The following is a 14,744-nucleotide window of genomic DNA, read 5'->3' as shown; positions in this document are numbered from 1 at the left end:
TATTTATAATATGTTATTTTATATAATTTTGTTCTGAAATAAATATCATTTTGTATCCTTCTTTCCAGGAAGAGCCAGACTTTGAGTGTCCGAGGCGAATGCATTTCAGAAGATGATTTCTATAGAACACTTTGCTACACTGTGAGTCAGTGGCCAGGAGCAAACCTGCTGAACTACTGCTGTGCAGAGAATGGGATTCTTGGTAAGCTATTGCCAAGTTAGATCATACTGTACACTAAATTTCCTTCTGTTATTCAGAAGGTACAAGGAAGCCACTTACACAGAACTAAAAAAAGAACAAATGGCTTTAATGATGCCAAATGTAAAAGTCATTTCTCATTTGTCCTCCTCCTCAAAAGTATTCTCATTGTATCTGCAGTTCAGCACTCTTGTGGTTTTCTGAGTTCTTTAGACATTATAGGATATTCTTCAACAACTTCCTCTTGTCCTTCATTGGTTTCTTCTGAGGTGCGAGTTCCAGCCCTTATTATACATAACTCATGTTAAAAGATGTCTACATACAAATGTAATACATGATTGACAGGTTTATTTAAAGGGACATGAAACCCAAAATATTTATTTCATGATTTAGGTAGAACATACAATTTTAAACAACTTTCCAGTTTACTTCTATTATCAAATTTCCTTTCTCTTGTTATCATTTGTTGAAGGAGCAGCAATGCACTACTGGTTTCCCACATGGGTGAGCCAATGACAATCGGTATATATATGCAGCCACCAATCAGCAGGTAGATTCTTTGCTGCTCCTGAGCTTTCCTATATAAACCTTTCAGCAAAGAAAAACAAGAGAAGGAAGCAAATTAAATAATAGAAGTAAATTGGAAAGTTATTTAAAATTGTATGTTCTGTCTAAATCATAAATCTCTAACTATGACTTTGCTGTCCCTTTAAATATTATGAGACTCCCAGAATACTTGACAGTCAGAATTACATTTTTTTAGGATCCAGGATATGATTCTATTTAAGGCTGCATATAGAAGAATCCAAAACAGAAGGAGTCAGAACTATAACTATAAAAGCTATGCAGCCAAATTACGAGTTTTGCGTTAGAGGCTATGTGGTGCTAACGAGCAGTTTTCTCTCACCGCTTACTTACCTACAGTGCTGATATTACGGGTTTTCACAAACCCAGCGTTAAAAGGCAAGAAGTGAGCGTTGAGCAAAATTGTGCTCATTATCGCACTCCAATACCAGCGCTGCTTAAATCAGCGGTGAGCTGGTCGTACGTGCTCGTGCACGATTTCCCCATAGGAATCAACGGGGAGAGCCGGCTGAGAAAAAGTCTAACACTTGCAAAAAAGCAGCGTAAAACTCAGTAATGCAGCCCCATTGATTCCTATGGGGAAACTAAAGTTATGTTTACACCTAACAACCTAACATGAACCCCGGGTCTAAACACCCCTAATCTTACACTTATTAACCCCTAAACTGCTGTCCCCGACATCGCCCCGACAACCTGCATTATACTTATCAACCCCTAATCTACAGCTCCGGACATCGCCGCCACTATAATAAACATATTAACCCCTAAACCACCGCACTCCCGCCTCGCAAACATTAGTTAAATATTATTAACCCCTAATCTACTGCTCCCGACATCGCCAACACCTGCATTATACTTATTAATCCCTTATCTACAGCTCCGGACATCGCCGCCACTATAATAAACATATTAACCCCTAAACCGCCGCACTCCCGCCTCGCAAACATTAGTTAAATATTATTAACCCCTAAACTGCCGTCCCTAACATCGCCGCCACCTACTTACATTTATTAACTCCTAATCTGCCGCCACTATACTAAATGTATTAACCCCTAAACCTAAGTCTAACCCTAACACCCCCTAACTTAAATATAATTACAATAAATCTAAATAAAAATTAATTTTATTACCTAAATAATTCCTATTTAAAACTAAATACTTACCTGTAAAATAAACCCTAAGCTATCTAAAATATAACTAATATTTACATTGTAACTCGATTAGGGTTTATTTTTATTTTACAGGCAAGTTTGTATTTATTTTAACTAGGTAGAATAGTTTTTAAATAGTTATTAACTATTTACTAACTACCTAGCTAAAATAAATACAAATTTACCTGTAAAATAAAACCTAACCTAATAAAACAACACACCGGTGGCACTCAAAAAATGGCAACAGTGCCTTTATTACAGAGCAACGTTTTCGGGGCTCCTGCCCCTTTATCAAGCTGGAAAAATTAAGGATTAAGTGAGTGCTGGTCCTGCTTGTCTAAAACCTAACCTAAGTTACACTAACACCTAACACTACACTACAATTAAATAAATTAACTACAATTAAATAAATTAAATACAATTAGCTAAAGTAAAAAGCAAACACTAAATTACAGAAAATAAAAAAAACAAATTACAGATCTTTAAACTAATTACACCTAATCTAAGAGCCCTATCAAAATAAAAAAAGCCTCCCCAAAATAAAAAAAAACCTAGCCTAAACTGAACTATCAATAGCCCTTAAAAGGGCCTTTTGCGGGGCATTGCCCCAAAGTAATCAGCTCTTTTAATGTAAAAAAAAAAAAAACACCCCCCAACAGTAAAACCAACCCCCCAAATAAAATCCTAAATAATAAAAGGGCATTTGGATGGGCATTGCCCTTAAAAGGGCAGTTAGCTCTTTTGCGGCCCAAAGCCCTAACCTAAAAATAAAACCCACCCAATACACCCTTAAAAAACCTAACACTAACCCCCTGAAGATCGACTTACTGTTCTGAAGACCGGACATCCATCCTCAAGGAAGCGTCAGAAGTCTTCATCCAACTGGGCCGAAGTCCTCAACGAAGCCGGGAGAAGTCTTCATCCAAGCCGGGCGAAGTGGTCCTCCAGACGGGCAGAAGTCTTCATCCAGACGACATCTTCTATCTTCATCCATCCGACGCGGAACGGCTCCATCTTCAAGACATCCGACGCGGAGCATCCTCTTCATCCGGAGTCTTCTTACTGAATGACGGTTCCTTTAAGTGACGTCATCCAAGATGGCGTCCCTTAGATTCCGATTGGCTGATAGAATTCTATTAGCCAATCGGAAATAAGGTAGAGTTCCAATCAGCCAATAGAATGCAAGCTCAATCCTATTGGCTGATTGCATCACCACTTCGCCCGGCTTGGATGAAGACTTCTCCCGGCTTCGTTGAGGACTTCGGCCCAGTTGGATGAAGACTTCTGCCGCTTCCTTGAGGATGGATGTCCGGTTTTCAGAACAGTAAGTTGATCTTCAGGGGGTTAGTGTTAGGTTTTTTTAAGGGTGTATTGGGTGGGTTTTATTTTTAGGTTAGGGCTTTGGGCTGCAAAAGAGCTAACTTCCCTTTTAAGGGCAATGGGGGGCTTAGGTTTTTTTAGTTAGGATTTTATTTGCGGGGTTGGTTGTGTGGGTGGTGGGTTTTACTGTTAGGGGCCGTTTTTTTTTTTTTTTTTTTACAGGTAAAAGAGCTGATTACTTTGGGGCAATGCCCCGCAAAAGGCCCTTTTAAGGGCTATTGATAGTAAAGTTCAGGCTAGTTTTTTTCCCAGCTAATTGTGTTTAATATATTTAATTGTATTTATTTAAATTATATTTAAATTAGGGGGTGTTAGGGTTAGACTAGGTTTAGGGGTTAATAAATTTAGAATAGTGGTGGCGACGTTGGGGGCGGCAGATTAGGGGTTAATATAAATAATGTAGGTGTCGGCGTTGTTGGGGGCAGCAGATTAGGGGTTAATAAGTATAATGTAGGTGGCGGCGATGTCCGGAGCGGCAGATTAGGGGTTAATAAGTATAATGTAGGTGGCGGCAGATTAGGGGTTAATAATATTTAACTAGTGTTTGCGAGGCGGGAGTTAGGGTTAACATGTTTATTATAGTGGCGGCGTTGTCCGGAGCGGCAGATTAGGGGTAAACATTTTATTTTAGTGTTTGCGATGCGGGAGGGCCTCGGTTTAGGGGTTAATGGGTAGTTTATGGGTGTTAGTGTACTTTTTAGCACTTTAGTTATGAGTTTTATGTTACGGCGTTGTACCATAAAACTCTTAACTACTGACTTTAAAATGCGTTAGGGATCTTGGAGGTAGAGGGTGTACCGCTCACTTTTTGGCAGGACAGACTCGTAATACCGGCGCTATGGAAGTCCCATAGAAAAAAGACTTTACAAAGGTTACGTAAGTCGTTTTGCGGTAAAGCCAAAGAAGTGCACGGTGCCCCTAAACCTGCAAGACTCGTAATAGCAGCGGTAGTGAAAAAGCAGCGTTAGGATCTGTTAACGCTGCTTTTTCAGCCTAACGCACAACTCGTAATCTAGCCGATGGTTTCTTGGATGTTGAGTCTTGAACTTTACTCTTTTACGTGGACAATTTTTGTTTTAACCATTCCCTTCATCTCTTTTTGTTTGTAAGCTTAAAAGTAATTTTATTCACTCCAAATGTTTTGCTCTGTTAAATATCTTTTCTCTTGTTAAGTGTGTTCAGTCCACGGGTCATCCATTACTTATGGGATATATTCTCCTTCCCAACAGGAAGTTGCAAGAGGATCACCCAAGCAGAGCTGCTATATAGCTCCTCCCCTCACATGTCATATCCAGTCATTCTCTTGCAACCCTCAACAAAGAAGGAGGTCGCGAGAGGAGCTGGAGTTTTTACTTAACTATTCTTCAATCAAAAGTTTGTTATTTTAAATGGCACCGGAGTGTGCTGTTTTTCTATCTCAGGCAGTATTTGGAAGAAGAAACTGCCTGCGTTTTTTATCTATGATCTTAGCAGGCGTAACTAAGATCCACTGGCTGTTCTCGACATTCTGAGGAGTGGGGTAACTTCAGACTGGGAATAGCATGCGGGGTCCTCCGCAAATGAGGTATGTGCGGTACTTTATTTTCTGGGAATGGAATTGACTAAGAAAATACTGCTGTTACCGTATGATGTAAGTACAGCCTTAAATGCAGTAGTAGCAACTGGTATCAGGCTGATAAATGTATGCGCAGTCGAGTTATATTCTAGGGACTAGAATTTGACTGAGAAAATACTGTTAACACTGAAATAATACTTAAACCTTCTCTGCAGTGGTAGCGACTGGTAGCAGGCTTAGTGATAGCTTTGCATGACATTGAAAAATGTTGTTTTTTAATAAAACGTTTACTGGCATGTTATTCGTTTTTTGTGAGGTACTTTGGTGATAAATCGCTTTGGGCATGATTTTTTCCACATGGCTAACATATTTTTCTGCATGGAAACCGTTATATCAGGGCTCCCACTGTTGTGATTGGAGTGGGAGGGCCCTTGTTTTAGCGCCTTGTTGCGCAGTTAAAATTATTGCACAGTCTTTCTGCTTCTTCCTCCTTGATCCAGGACGTCTCTAGAGAGCTCAGAGGTCTGCAAATTTCATTTGTGAGGGAGGTAATCAGTCACAGCAGATCTGTGACAGTGTGCTGACTGTGATTAAAAGCGTTAAATCTTAATTGATATCTGTTTTATCCGTTTTGGGTATCGAGGGGTTAATCATCCTTTTGCTAATGGGTGCAATCCTCTGCTTATAGTACACTTCTTGTTAAGAATTGTTTAATTATATCTGTATTTTTGAAGCGCTGCAGCGTTTTTTATATTGCTTGTAAAACTTATTGAAAGTGATTTCCAAGCTTGTTAGTTTCATTGCTAAGTCTGTTTTAAACATGTCTGATTCAGAGGAAACTGTTTGTTCATCATGTTCAAAAGCCAATGTGGAGCCCAATAGAAAGATGTGTACCAATTGTATTGATATTGCTTTGAATAAAAGTCAATCTGTACCGATAAAGAAGCTATCACCAGACAACGAGGGGGAAGTTATGCCGCCTAACTCTCCTCACGTGTCAGTACCTGCGTCTCCCGCTCGGGAGATGCGTAGGATTGAGACACCTAGTACATCTAGGCCCTTACAAATCACTTTACATGATATGGCTAATGTTATGAAAGAAGTATTATATAATATGCCCGAATTAAGGGGCAAACGCGATAGCTCTGGGTTAAGGACAGAGCGCGCTGATGACACGAGAGCCATGTCTGATACTGCGTCACAACTTGCAGAACATGAGGACGGTGAGCTTCATTCTGTTGGTGACGGTTCTGATTCGGGGAGACCGGATTCAGAAATTTCAAATTTTAAATTTAAGCTTGAGAACCTCCGTGTGTTACTAGGGGAGGTATTAGCTGCTCTGAATGATTGCGACACGGTGGCAATTCCAGAGAAATTGTGTAGGTTGGATAGATACTATGCGGTACCGGTGTGTACTGACGTTTTTCCTATACCAAAAAGACTTACAGAAATTATCAGTAAGGAGTGGGATAGACCCGGTGTGCCTTTTTCCCCTCCCCCGATATTTAGAAAAATGTTCCCTATAGACGCCACCACACGAGACTTATGGCAGACGGTCCCTAAGGTGGAGGGAGCAGTTTCTACGTTAGCCAAGCGTACCACTATCCCGGTGGAGGATAGCTGTGCTTTCTCAGATCCAATGGATAAAAAAATAGAGGGTTATCTTAAGAAAATGTTTGTTCAACAGGGTTTTATATTGCAGCCTCTTGCATGCATTGCGCCGGTCACGGCTGCAGCGGCATTCTGGTTTGAGTCTCTGGAAGAGGTGATTCTCACAGAGCCGTTGGATGAGGCCTTGAGCAAAGTTAGAACCCTTAAGCAAGCTAATGCGTTTGTTTCAGATGCCGTAGTACATCTAACCAAACTTACGGCTAAAAATTCCGGATTCGCCATACAGGCGCGCAGAGCGCTCTGGCTTAAATCCTGGTCAGCGGATGTAACTTCCAAGTCTAAACTACTTAACATTCCTTTCAAAGGGCAGACCTTATTCGGGCCCGGCTTGAAGGAAATTATTGCTGACATTACGGGAGGTAAGGGCCACGCCCTTCCTCAGGACAGGGCCATACCAAAGGCCAAACAGTCTAATTTTCGTGCCTTTTGTAACTTCAAGGCAGGAGCAGCATTGACTTCCTCCGCTCCAAAACAGGAAGGAACTACTGCTCGTTACAGACAAGGTTGGAAAGGCAACCAGTCATGGAACAAGGGCAAGCAGGCCAGAAAGCCTACTCCCGCCCCTAAGACAGCATGAAGTCAGGGCCCCCTATCCAGAGACGGATTTAGTGGGGGGCAGACTTTCTCTCTTTGCCCAGGCTTGGGCAAGAGATGTGCAGGATCCCTGGACGTTAAAGATTATATCTCAGGGATACCTTCTGGATTTCAAATCCTCTCCTCCACAAGGGAGGTTCCATCTTTCGAGGTTATCGACAAACCTAGTAAAGAGAGAGGCATTTCTACAATGTGTACAAGACCTCTTAATCATGGGGGTGATCCACTCAGTTCCGCGATCGGAACAGGGACAAGGATTTTACTCAAATCTATTTGTAGTTCCCAAAAAAGAGGGAACCTTCAGACCAATCTTGGACTTAAAGATCTTAAACAAATTCCTAAGGGTACCATCGTTCAAGATGGAAACCATTCGAACCATCCTACCCATGATCCAAGAGGGTCAATATATGACCACGGTGGACTTAAAGGATGCTTACCTTCATATACCGATTCACAAAGATCATTATCGATACCTGAGGTTTGCCTTTCTAGACAGGCATTACCAGTTTGTGGCTCTTCCCTTCGGGTTAGCCACGGCCCCGAGAATTTTTACGAAGGTTCTGGGCTCACTTCTGGCGGTACTAAGACCACGAGGCATAGCGGTGGCTCCGTACCTAGACGACATTCTGATACAAGCGTCAAGTTTTCAGAATGCAAAGTCTCATACAGAGATAGTTCTAGCATTTCTGAGGTCGCATGGGTGGAAAGTGAACGTGGAAAAGAGTTCTCTGTTACCACTCACACGGGTTCCTTTTCTAGGGACTCTTATAGATTCTGTAGAGATGAAGATTTACCTGACGGAGTCCAGGTTATCAAAGATTCTCAATGCTTGCCGTGTCCTTCATTCCATTCCGAGCCCATCGGTAGCTCAGTGCATGGAGGTAATCGGCTTAATGGTAGCGGCAATGGACATAGTGCCATTCGCGCACCTGCATCTCAGACCGCTGCAACTATGCATGCTCAGTCAATGGAACGGGGATTACTCAGATCTGTCCCCTTTGCTAAATCTGGACCAGGAGACCAGAGATTCGCTTCTCTGGTGGTTGTCACCGGTTCATCTGTCCAAAGGAATGACCTTTCGCAGGCCAGATTGGACGATTGTAACAACGGATGCCAGCCTTCTAGGACTTAGGAGGAGAAACTCCTCCCAATAAACATTCTAGAATTAAGAGCAATATTCAATGCTCTTCTGGCTTGGCCTCAGTTAGCAAAGCTGAGGTTCATCAGATTTCAGTCGGACAATATCACGACTGTGGCTTACATCAATCATCAAGGGGGAACCAGGAGTTCCCTAGCGATGTTGGAAGTCTCAAAGATAATTCGCTGGGCAGAGTCTCACTCTTGCCATATGTCAGCGATTCACATCCCAGGCGTAGAGAACTGGGAGGCGGATTTCCTAAGTCGCCAGACTTTTCATCCGGGAGAGTGGGAACTTCACCCGGAGGTATTTGCTCAACTGATTCGTCGTTGGGGCAAACCGGATCTGGATCTCATGGCATCTCGCCAGAACGCGAAGCTTCCTTGTTACGGATCCAGGTCCAGGGACCCGGGAGCGGTGCTGGTAGATACATTAGCAGCCCCTTGGGTTTTCAACATAGCTTATGTGTTTCCACCATTTCCGTTGCTACCTCGGCTGATTGCCAGGATCAAACAGGAGAGGGCATCAGTAATTCTGATAGCGCCTGCGTGGCCACGCAGGACCTGGTATGCAGACCTAGTGGACATGTCGTCCTGTCCTCCATGGTCTCTTCCTCTGAGGCAGGACCTTCTAATTCAGGGTCCTTTCAACCATCCAAACCTAATTTCTCTGAGGCTGACTGCCTGGAAAATTGAACGCTTGATTCTATCAAAGCGTGGGTTTTCGGATTCGGTTATTGATACATTAATACAGGCTCGGAAACCTGTGACAAGAAAAATTTACCATAAGATATGGCGTAAATATTTATATTGGTGCGAATCCAAGAGTTACTCATGGAGTAAGGTTAGGATTCCTAGGATATTAGCTTTTCTACAAGAGGGTTTAGAAAAGGGTTTATCCGCTAGTTTGCTAAAGGGACAGATTTCAGCTCTGTCTATTCTTTTACACAAACATCTGGCAGAGCATCCAGACGTCCAGGCCTTTTGTCAGGCTTTGGCTAGAATTAAGCCTGTGTTTAAAGCTGTTGCTCCTCCGTGGAGCTTAAACTTGGTTCTTAAAGTTCTTCAGGGTGTTCCGTTTGAACCCCTTCATTCCATTGATATTAAGCTTTTATCTTGGAAAGTTTTGTTTTTGATGGCTATTTCCTTGGCTCGAAGAGTATCTGAGTTATCTGCCTTACATTGTGATTCTCCTTATCTGATCTTTCATTCATATAAGGTAGTTCTGTGTACTAAACCTGGGTTTTTACCTAAGGTTGTTCTAACAGGAATATCAATCAAGAGATTGTTGTTCCATCATTATGTCCTAATCCTTCTTCAAAGAAGGAACATCTTTTGCATAATCTAGACGTGGTCCGTGCTCTGAAGTTCTACTTACAGGCAACTAAAGATTTTAGACAAACTTCTTCTCTGTTTGTCGTTTACTCTGGACAGAGGAGAGGTCAAAAGGCTTCGGCTACCTCTCTCTCTTTTTGGCTTCGTAGCATAATACGTTTAGCCTATGAGACTGCTGGACAGCAGCCTGCTGAAAGAATTACAGCTCATTCCACTAGAGCTGTGGCTTCCACCTGGGCCTTTAAGAATGAGGCCTCTGTTGAACAGATTTGCAAGGCTGCAACTTGGTCTTCACTTCATACTTTTTCCAAATTTTACAAATTTGACACTTTCGCTTCTTCGGAGGCTGGTTTTGGGAGAATGGTTCTACAGGCAGTGGTTCCTTCTGTTTAATGTTCCCGCCTTGTCCCTCCCATCATCCGTGTACTTATCTTTGGTATTGGTATCCCATAAGTAATGGATGACCTGTGGACTGAACACACTTAACAAGAGAAAACATAATTTATGCTTACCTGATAAATTTATTTCTCTTGTAGTGTGTTCAGTCCACGGCCCGCCCTGTCTTTTTAAGGCAGGTTCTAAATTTTAAAATTATAACTCCAGTCACCACTGCACCTTATAGTTTCTCCTTTCTCGTCTTGTTTCGGTCGAATGACTGGATATGACATGTGAGGGGAGGAGCTATATAGCAGCTCTGCTTGGGTGATCCTCTTGCAACTTCCTGTTGGGAAGGAGAATATATCCCATAAGTAATGGATGACCCGTGGACTGAACACACTAAAAGAGAAATAAATTTATCAGGTAAGCATAAATTATGTTTTCTTATAAAATGTATTTAGCTCCAAATATCATTTTAAAACACTGTGGAATATAAATAAGTGAAGATTATCAAATATTTTGAATTTGGATATGAATTAGACATTCAAGCTTACTTTGCAATCAAGTGACACTGAGATAATCTTTTTGATTTGTGCCATTGGTGATATTGTTTACCACACAGTTCACTAAATTATTAGTTGTAGTCATATGCATCCATTCAGAATTTATTTCACAAACAAATGCTAAATAGGGCCACAAACAGCAGCATTTGGCTCTTTTCCGCACAGTGCTGTTTACAAATTTCTGTGCAAATTCAGATATTTGTGTGTTGCTCTTTAACACTAATACCCATTATGAATAAAGGCAGTGACTTTATGTGATCATGAAATGATATCTTCCTCTGATTGAACAGGAAAATGTTCTGACATACTGAGTTCAATAGACTCTTCTATAATTGAATGGAAAATATTTGAGAAATTGTTCCCATAAAGTGAAAAAATTATTTAAGTTATGGATTCACTCCACATGAAATCCAAATGTTTTCTTTCATGATTCAGACAGAGCATGCAATGTTCAATAACTTTCAAATGTTTTTCTATTATCTAATTATTTTTTTTTGTATGCTTTGTGGAAAAGTATACCTGGGTAGGTTTAGAAGCTGCTGACTGGTTGCTGCACATATATGCCTGTTGTCATTGGCTTTCAGCTAACTCCCAGTTGTGCATTGCTGTTCCTTGAACAAACAATACCAAGAGAATAAAGCAAATTAGATCATTGAAGTAAATTGGAAAGTTGTTTAAAATTGTATGTGAATCGTGTGTGAATTCTATGTGAATTGTGAAAGAAACATATTTGGATTTCATGTTCCTTTAAAGGGACAGGCTACTCCAGAATTGTTATTGTTTAAAAGATAGCTAATCCCTTTATTACCCTATCCCCAGTTTTGCATAACCAACACAATTATAATAATATACTTTTTACCTCTATGATGCCTCTGCAGACTGCCCCCTTTTTTCAGTTCTTCTGACAGATTTGCATTTTAACCAGTCAGTGCTGACTCCTAGGTAACACCATGGGTGTGAGCACAATTTTATCTAAATGGTACACGTGAACTCTCTAGCTGTGAAAAACTGTCAAAATGCATTCAGATAAGAGGCGTCCTTCAAGGGCTGAGAAATTAGCATACAAGCCTACTTAGGTTTAGCTTTGAACTAAAAATACCAAGACGACAATGCAAAATTGATTATAAAAGTAAATTGGAAAGTTGTTTAAAATAACATGTCCTTTCTGAATCATGAAAGTTTAATTCAGACTAGACTGTCCCTTTAGGATGACCTTCAGCTAGATAGCCCTGGTGTTCTTCTAAGCAATAATGGCTAGAATATAATAAAGCTGCAGTTGATAGCGACAGGGTTACTATTACTGTCAATCACAGTTTAAGATTAAAACCCAGTTGCTCCAACAACAACAAAATATAGGTAGCGGTAACATAACTGCTAGGACAGATCTTACATTCTGTGAGAGTTGCTAAAGGCATTTTAGCTCTGTATTAAAATCTTGTCACAACTGAAATGTGTATGCTGTGTCTATACTGATATTTAACCCTAACTATAAGTGCGACCTCTCTGTCATTCAAGGGACCCTTTACACAACCTCCCAGCACTAAAGACTCCCACCTGCCCTCAAGGGCAAACAAACTAACTCCTAATGGACCTCAGCCTTCTCTAAAACGCTAACACTACAGCTCTCCTGGATCCTGCATTGACCAGCATGAATCTTATTTAGCTATTCCTCTTTGTAGGACTGGGCCTGGTCTGTATTCTCTTGTGTTTCTAAATTTAAACTATTCTTGAAAATTGAGGACTGGGAATGGAAGGCTCACAGTCAAGCATCTGCACTCTTTTCCCTGATTAACAAATGAAAATAGTGTGTTGGCCTTTAATCTGACTGATGCCTCTCACAAAAAAAACGTATTGGTTAAAGGGGCAAAACATTAGATCTTTAATCCATTTTTAAATTCCTGCTCCACAGCCAGTGTGTTTAAAGGGACATGAAACACAAAATTTTTTTCTTTCACAATTCAGAGCACACCATTTTAATTTTTTTTTTTAATTTTACCTCTATTATCTAATTTGGTTTGTCCTATTTGTATCCTTTGTTGAAAATTGTACCTAGGTAGGCTCAGAAGGCTGATGCTGATTGGTAGCTGCACATAAATGACTCTTTATTGGCTTGGTAATGTGTTCTACTAGCTCCCAGTAGTGCATTGCTGTTTCTTCAATCAAGTTTACCAAGAATATGAAGCAAAATTGATAATAGAAGTAAACTGGAAACTTGTTAAAAAATGTATATAATATTCTATATTAAACATGAAAGAAAAATGTAGTTTTTCGTGTCCCTTTAAACCCTTGTAATCATATAGGCAGACATCCACATAAAAGTATGCTTTTCTTTTCCCACAAAGAATGTGGACTGCATTTTGTGGAATTTAGAACCCTAACTGCTACATGATCCACAGTAATGAATTGATCAGTGCAGGAGCTCATTCACAACTTTTAAATGGCTACAACCAAGGAGGTAAAATAAACAAACTTTTCAAGGCTGCATCCCTCAACTGCAATACTATGCAAATTTTACTAACAAAGTGACAAAATGCTTTTAAAATGTGTATTTTATGCAGATTTTTTTTTCTTTTACAAAGCTGTACCTAAATGAAATTTGTAAATTGGAGGACAGAATAGAGAGGGAAGATATGATGGAAATATTTGAACATAATAATATAAAACTACAGGTAGCCCTCAGTTTATGCCAGGGTTAGGTTCCAGAAGGAATGGTTGTAAATCGAAACCGTTGTAAATTGAAACCCAGTTTATAATGTAAGTCAATGGGAAGTGAGGGAGATAGGTTCCAGGCCCCGCTCAAAATTGTCATAAGTAACACCGAATACATTATTTTTAAAGCTTTGAAATGAAGTCTTTAAATGCTAAACAACATTATAAACCTAATAAAATAATCACACAACACAGAATATATAATTAAACTAAGTTAAATGAACAAAAACATTTGCTAAACAGCATTATAAACCTAATAAAATAATCACACAACACAGACGTCACTTGCATTTTTCTGCAAACAATTCTTTCTATGCATTACAATTTGGACTGAGTTATAGACAGGAAGGTCTTGTTCCTTTGAAATCTGCTCTATAGCTCAGATCTGGTTAAACTGATTAATTTCAGCTTGCTTGGCTTTACTGCAACACAAGCGGACAGCTCCACCTACTGGCTATTTTAATAAATGCACTTCTTCTCAATGCTTTTCAATAGCAGTCACATGACTGGAAAAAAAGGTTGTTATTCTGAAACGGTGTAAATTGAACCGTTGTAAAACGAGGGACACCTGTATATATAAAAATATTTGAATTGTGTTTGATTTGCATTGTGGAAATCTTAGTAATACTACATTACAAAAAGTGGCTTGTCATTGCATTTGAGGTTGTAGGTTGTAGTAATGAAGTTGAATGTTTGTTATCATAGATCCTTATAATTACCCTGACCTCTCACTAGTGTAAAAAATTAATTTGTATGTTCAGATTAATGATATAGATAAGTGTCATTTTATATTTTTTAATCTGTAGAAAAAATAATGTGATCACTATCATTGCAGGTGTGTTGTCAGGGGGCTCAGACCCCCACTATGAGGTGTTTCTTGCATTGAAGGGTGTGAGAGACCTGTCAGAAGAACAGAGATATAAGGTGAGTGCAGGAATTTTAACATCTGCAACATGACAGATTCTGTAGAAGTGATTTGGCATAGGAGCAAATATAACACTACACCCATGTTACCATTAGATGGCACAAGAGGCTTAAACTTTGAAGGTAGTAGCTTGCTTTGTTTTTAGTTCAAGCATACAATCGTTCTGTGAAAGGAAATGATCACAACAGAGTTAAAATAATATTACTGTTTGCATAACTAGGAAGTAACAGAGACATTTTCTAGGAGTTCATGATTACAAAGTCACTTTTTTGGGAACCAGTGAGTTTTGTAATGACTGGGATGTGGTTATAGTACCTCTTATAAATTGCACCGTGAGAATAGTATCATCATGGGATTGAGCTACAGCTGTCATTGTGCAACAGAAAGAGACTAGTTTTAGCTCAAAGGTCATGCAACTTTTCCATATTTATTGTTAAGTTTCTGTCTTCCTCATCTTTCAATATTTGACACAACCTGATATGATTTTTTAGGTAGAAGAGGTATCATTAATGTTTCATACAGGGATTCAGAGAAAGCGGGGAAAGGCGTATATGGAAAAAGA

At 40.0% G+C, this 14,744-nt stretch overlaps 1 protein-coding gene across 1 annotated transcript in view; it reads left to right on the top strand.

The window, feature by feature from the left end:
• Nucleotides 1-14,744, top strand: part of GHDC (GH3 domain containing) — a 390,939-nt gene that overhangs the window by 305,020 nt on the left and 71,175 nt on the right. The window contains exons 7-8 of the mRNA XM_053699058.1: nt 69-202; nt 14,093-14,181. Of these exons, the coding sequence (XP_053555033.1) occupies nt 69-202; nt 14,093-14,181 (223 nt within the window). The remainder of the gene's footprint in view (nt 1-68; nt 203-14,092; nt 14,182-14,744) is intronic.

Source organism: Bombina bombina, chromosome 1, assembly GCF_027579735.1.
Source record: "Bombina bombina isolate aBomBom1 chromosome 1, aBomBom1.pri, whole genome shotgun sequence".
Taxonomy (NCBI): Eukaryota; Metazoa; Chordata; class Amphibia; order Anura; family Bombinatoridae; genus Bombina; species Bombina bombina.
Note: the sequence above shows the minus strand (reverse complement) of the source record. Positions and strands in the feature narration are given on the sequence as shown.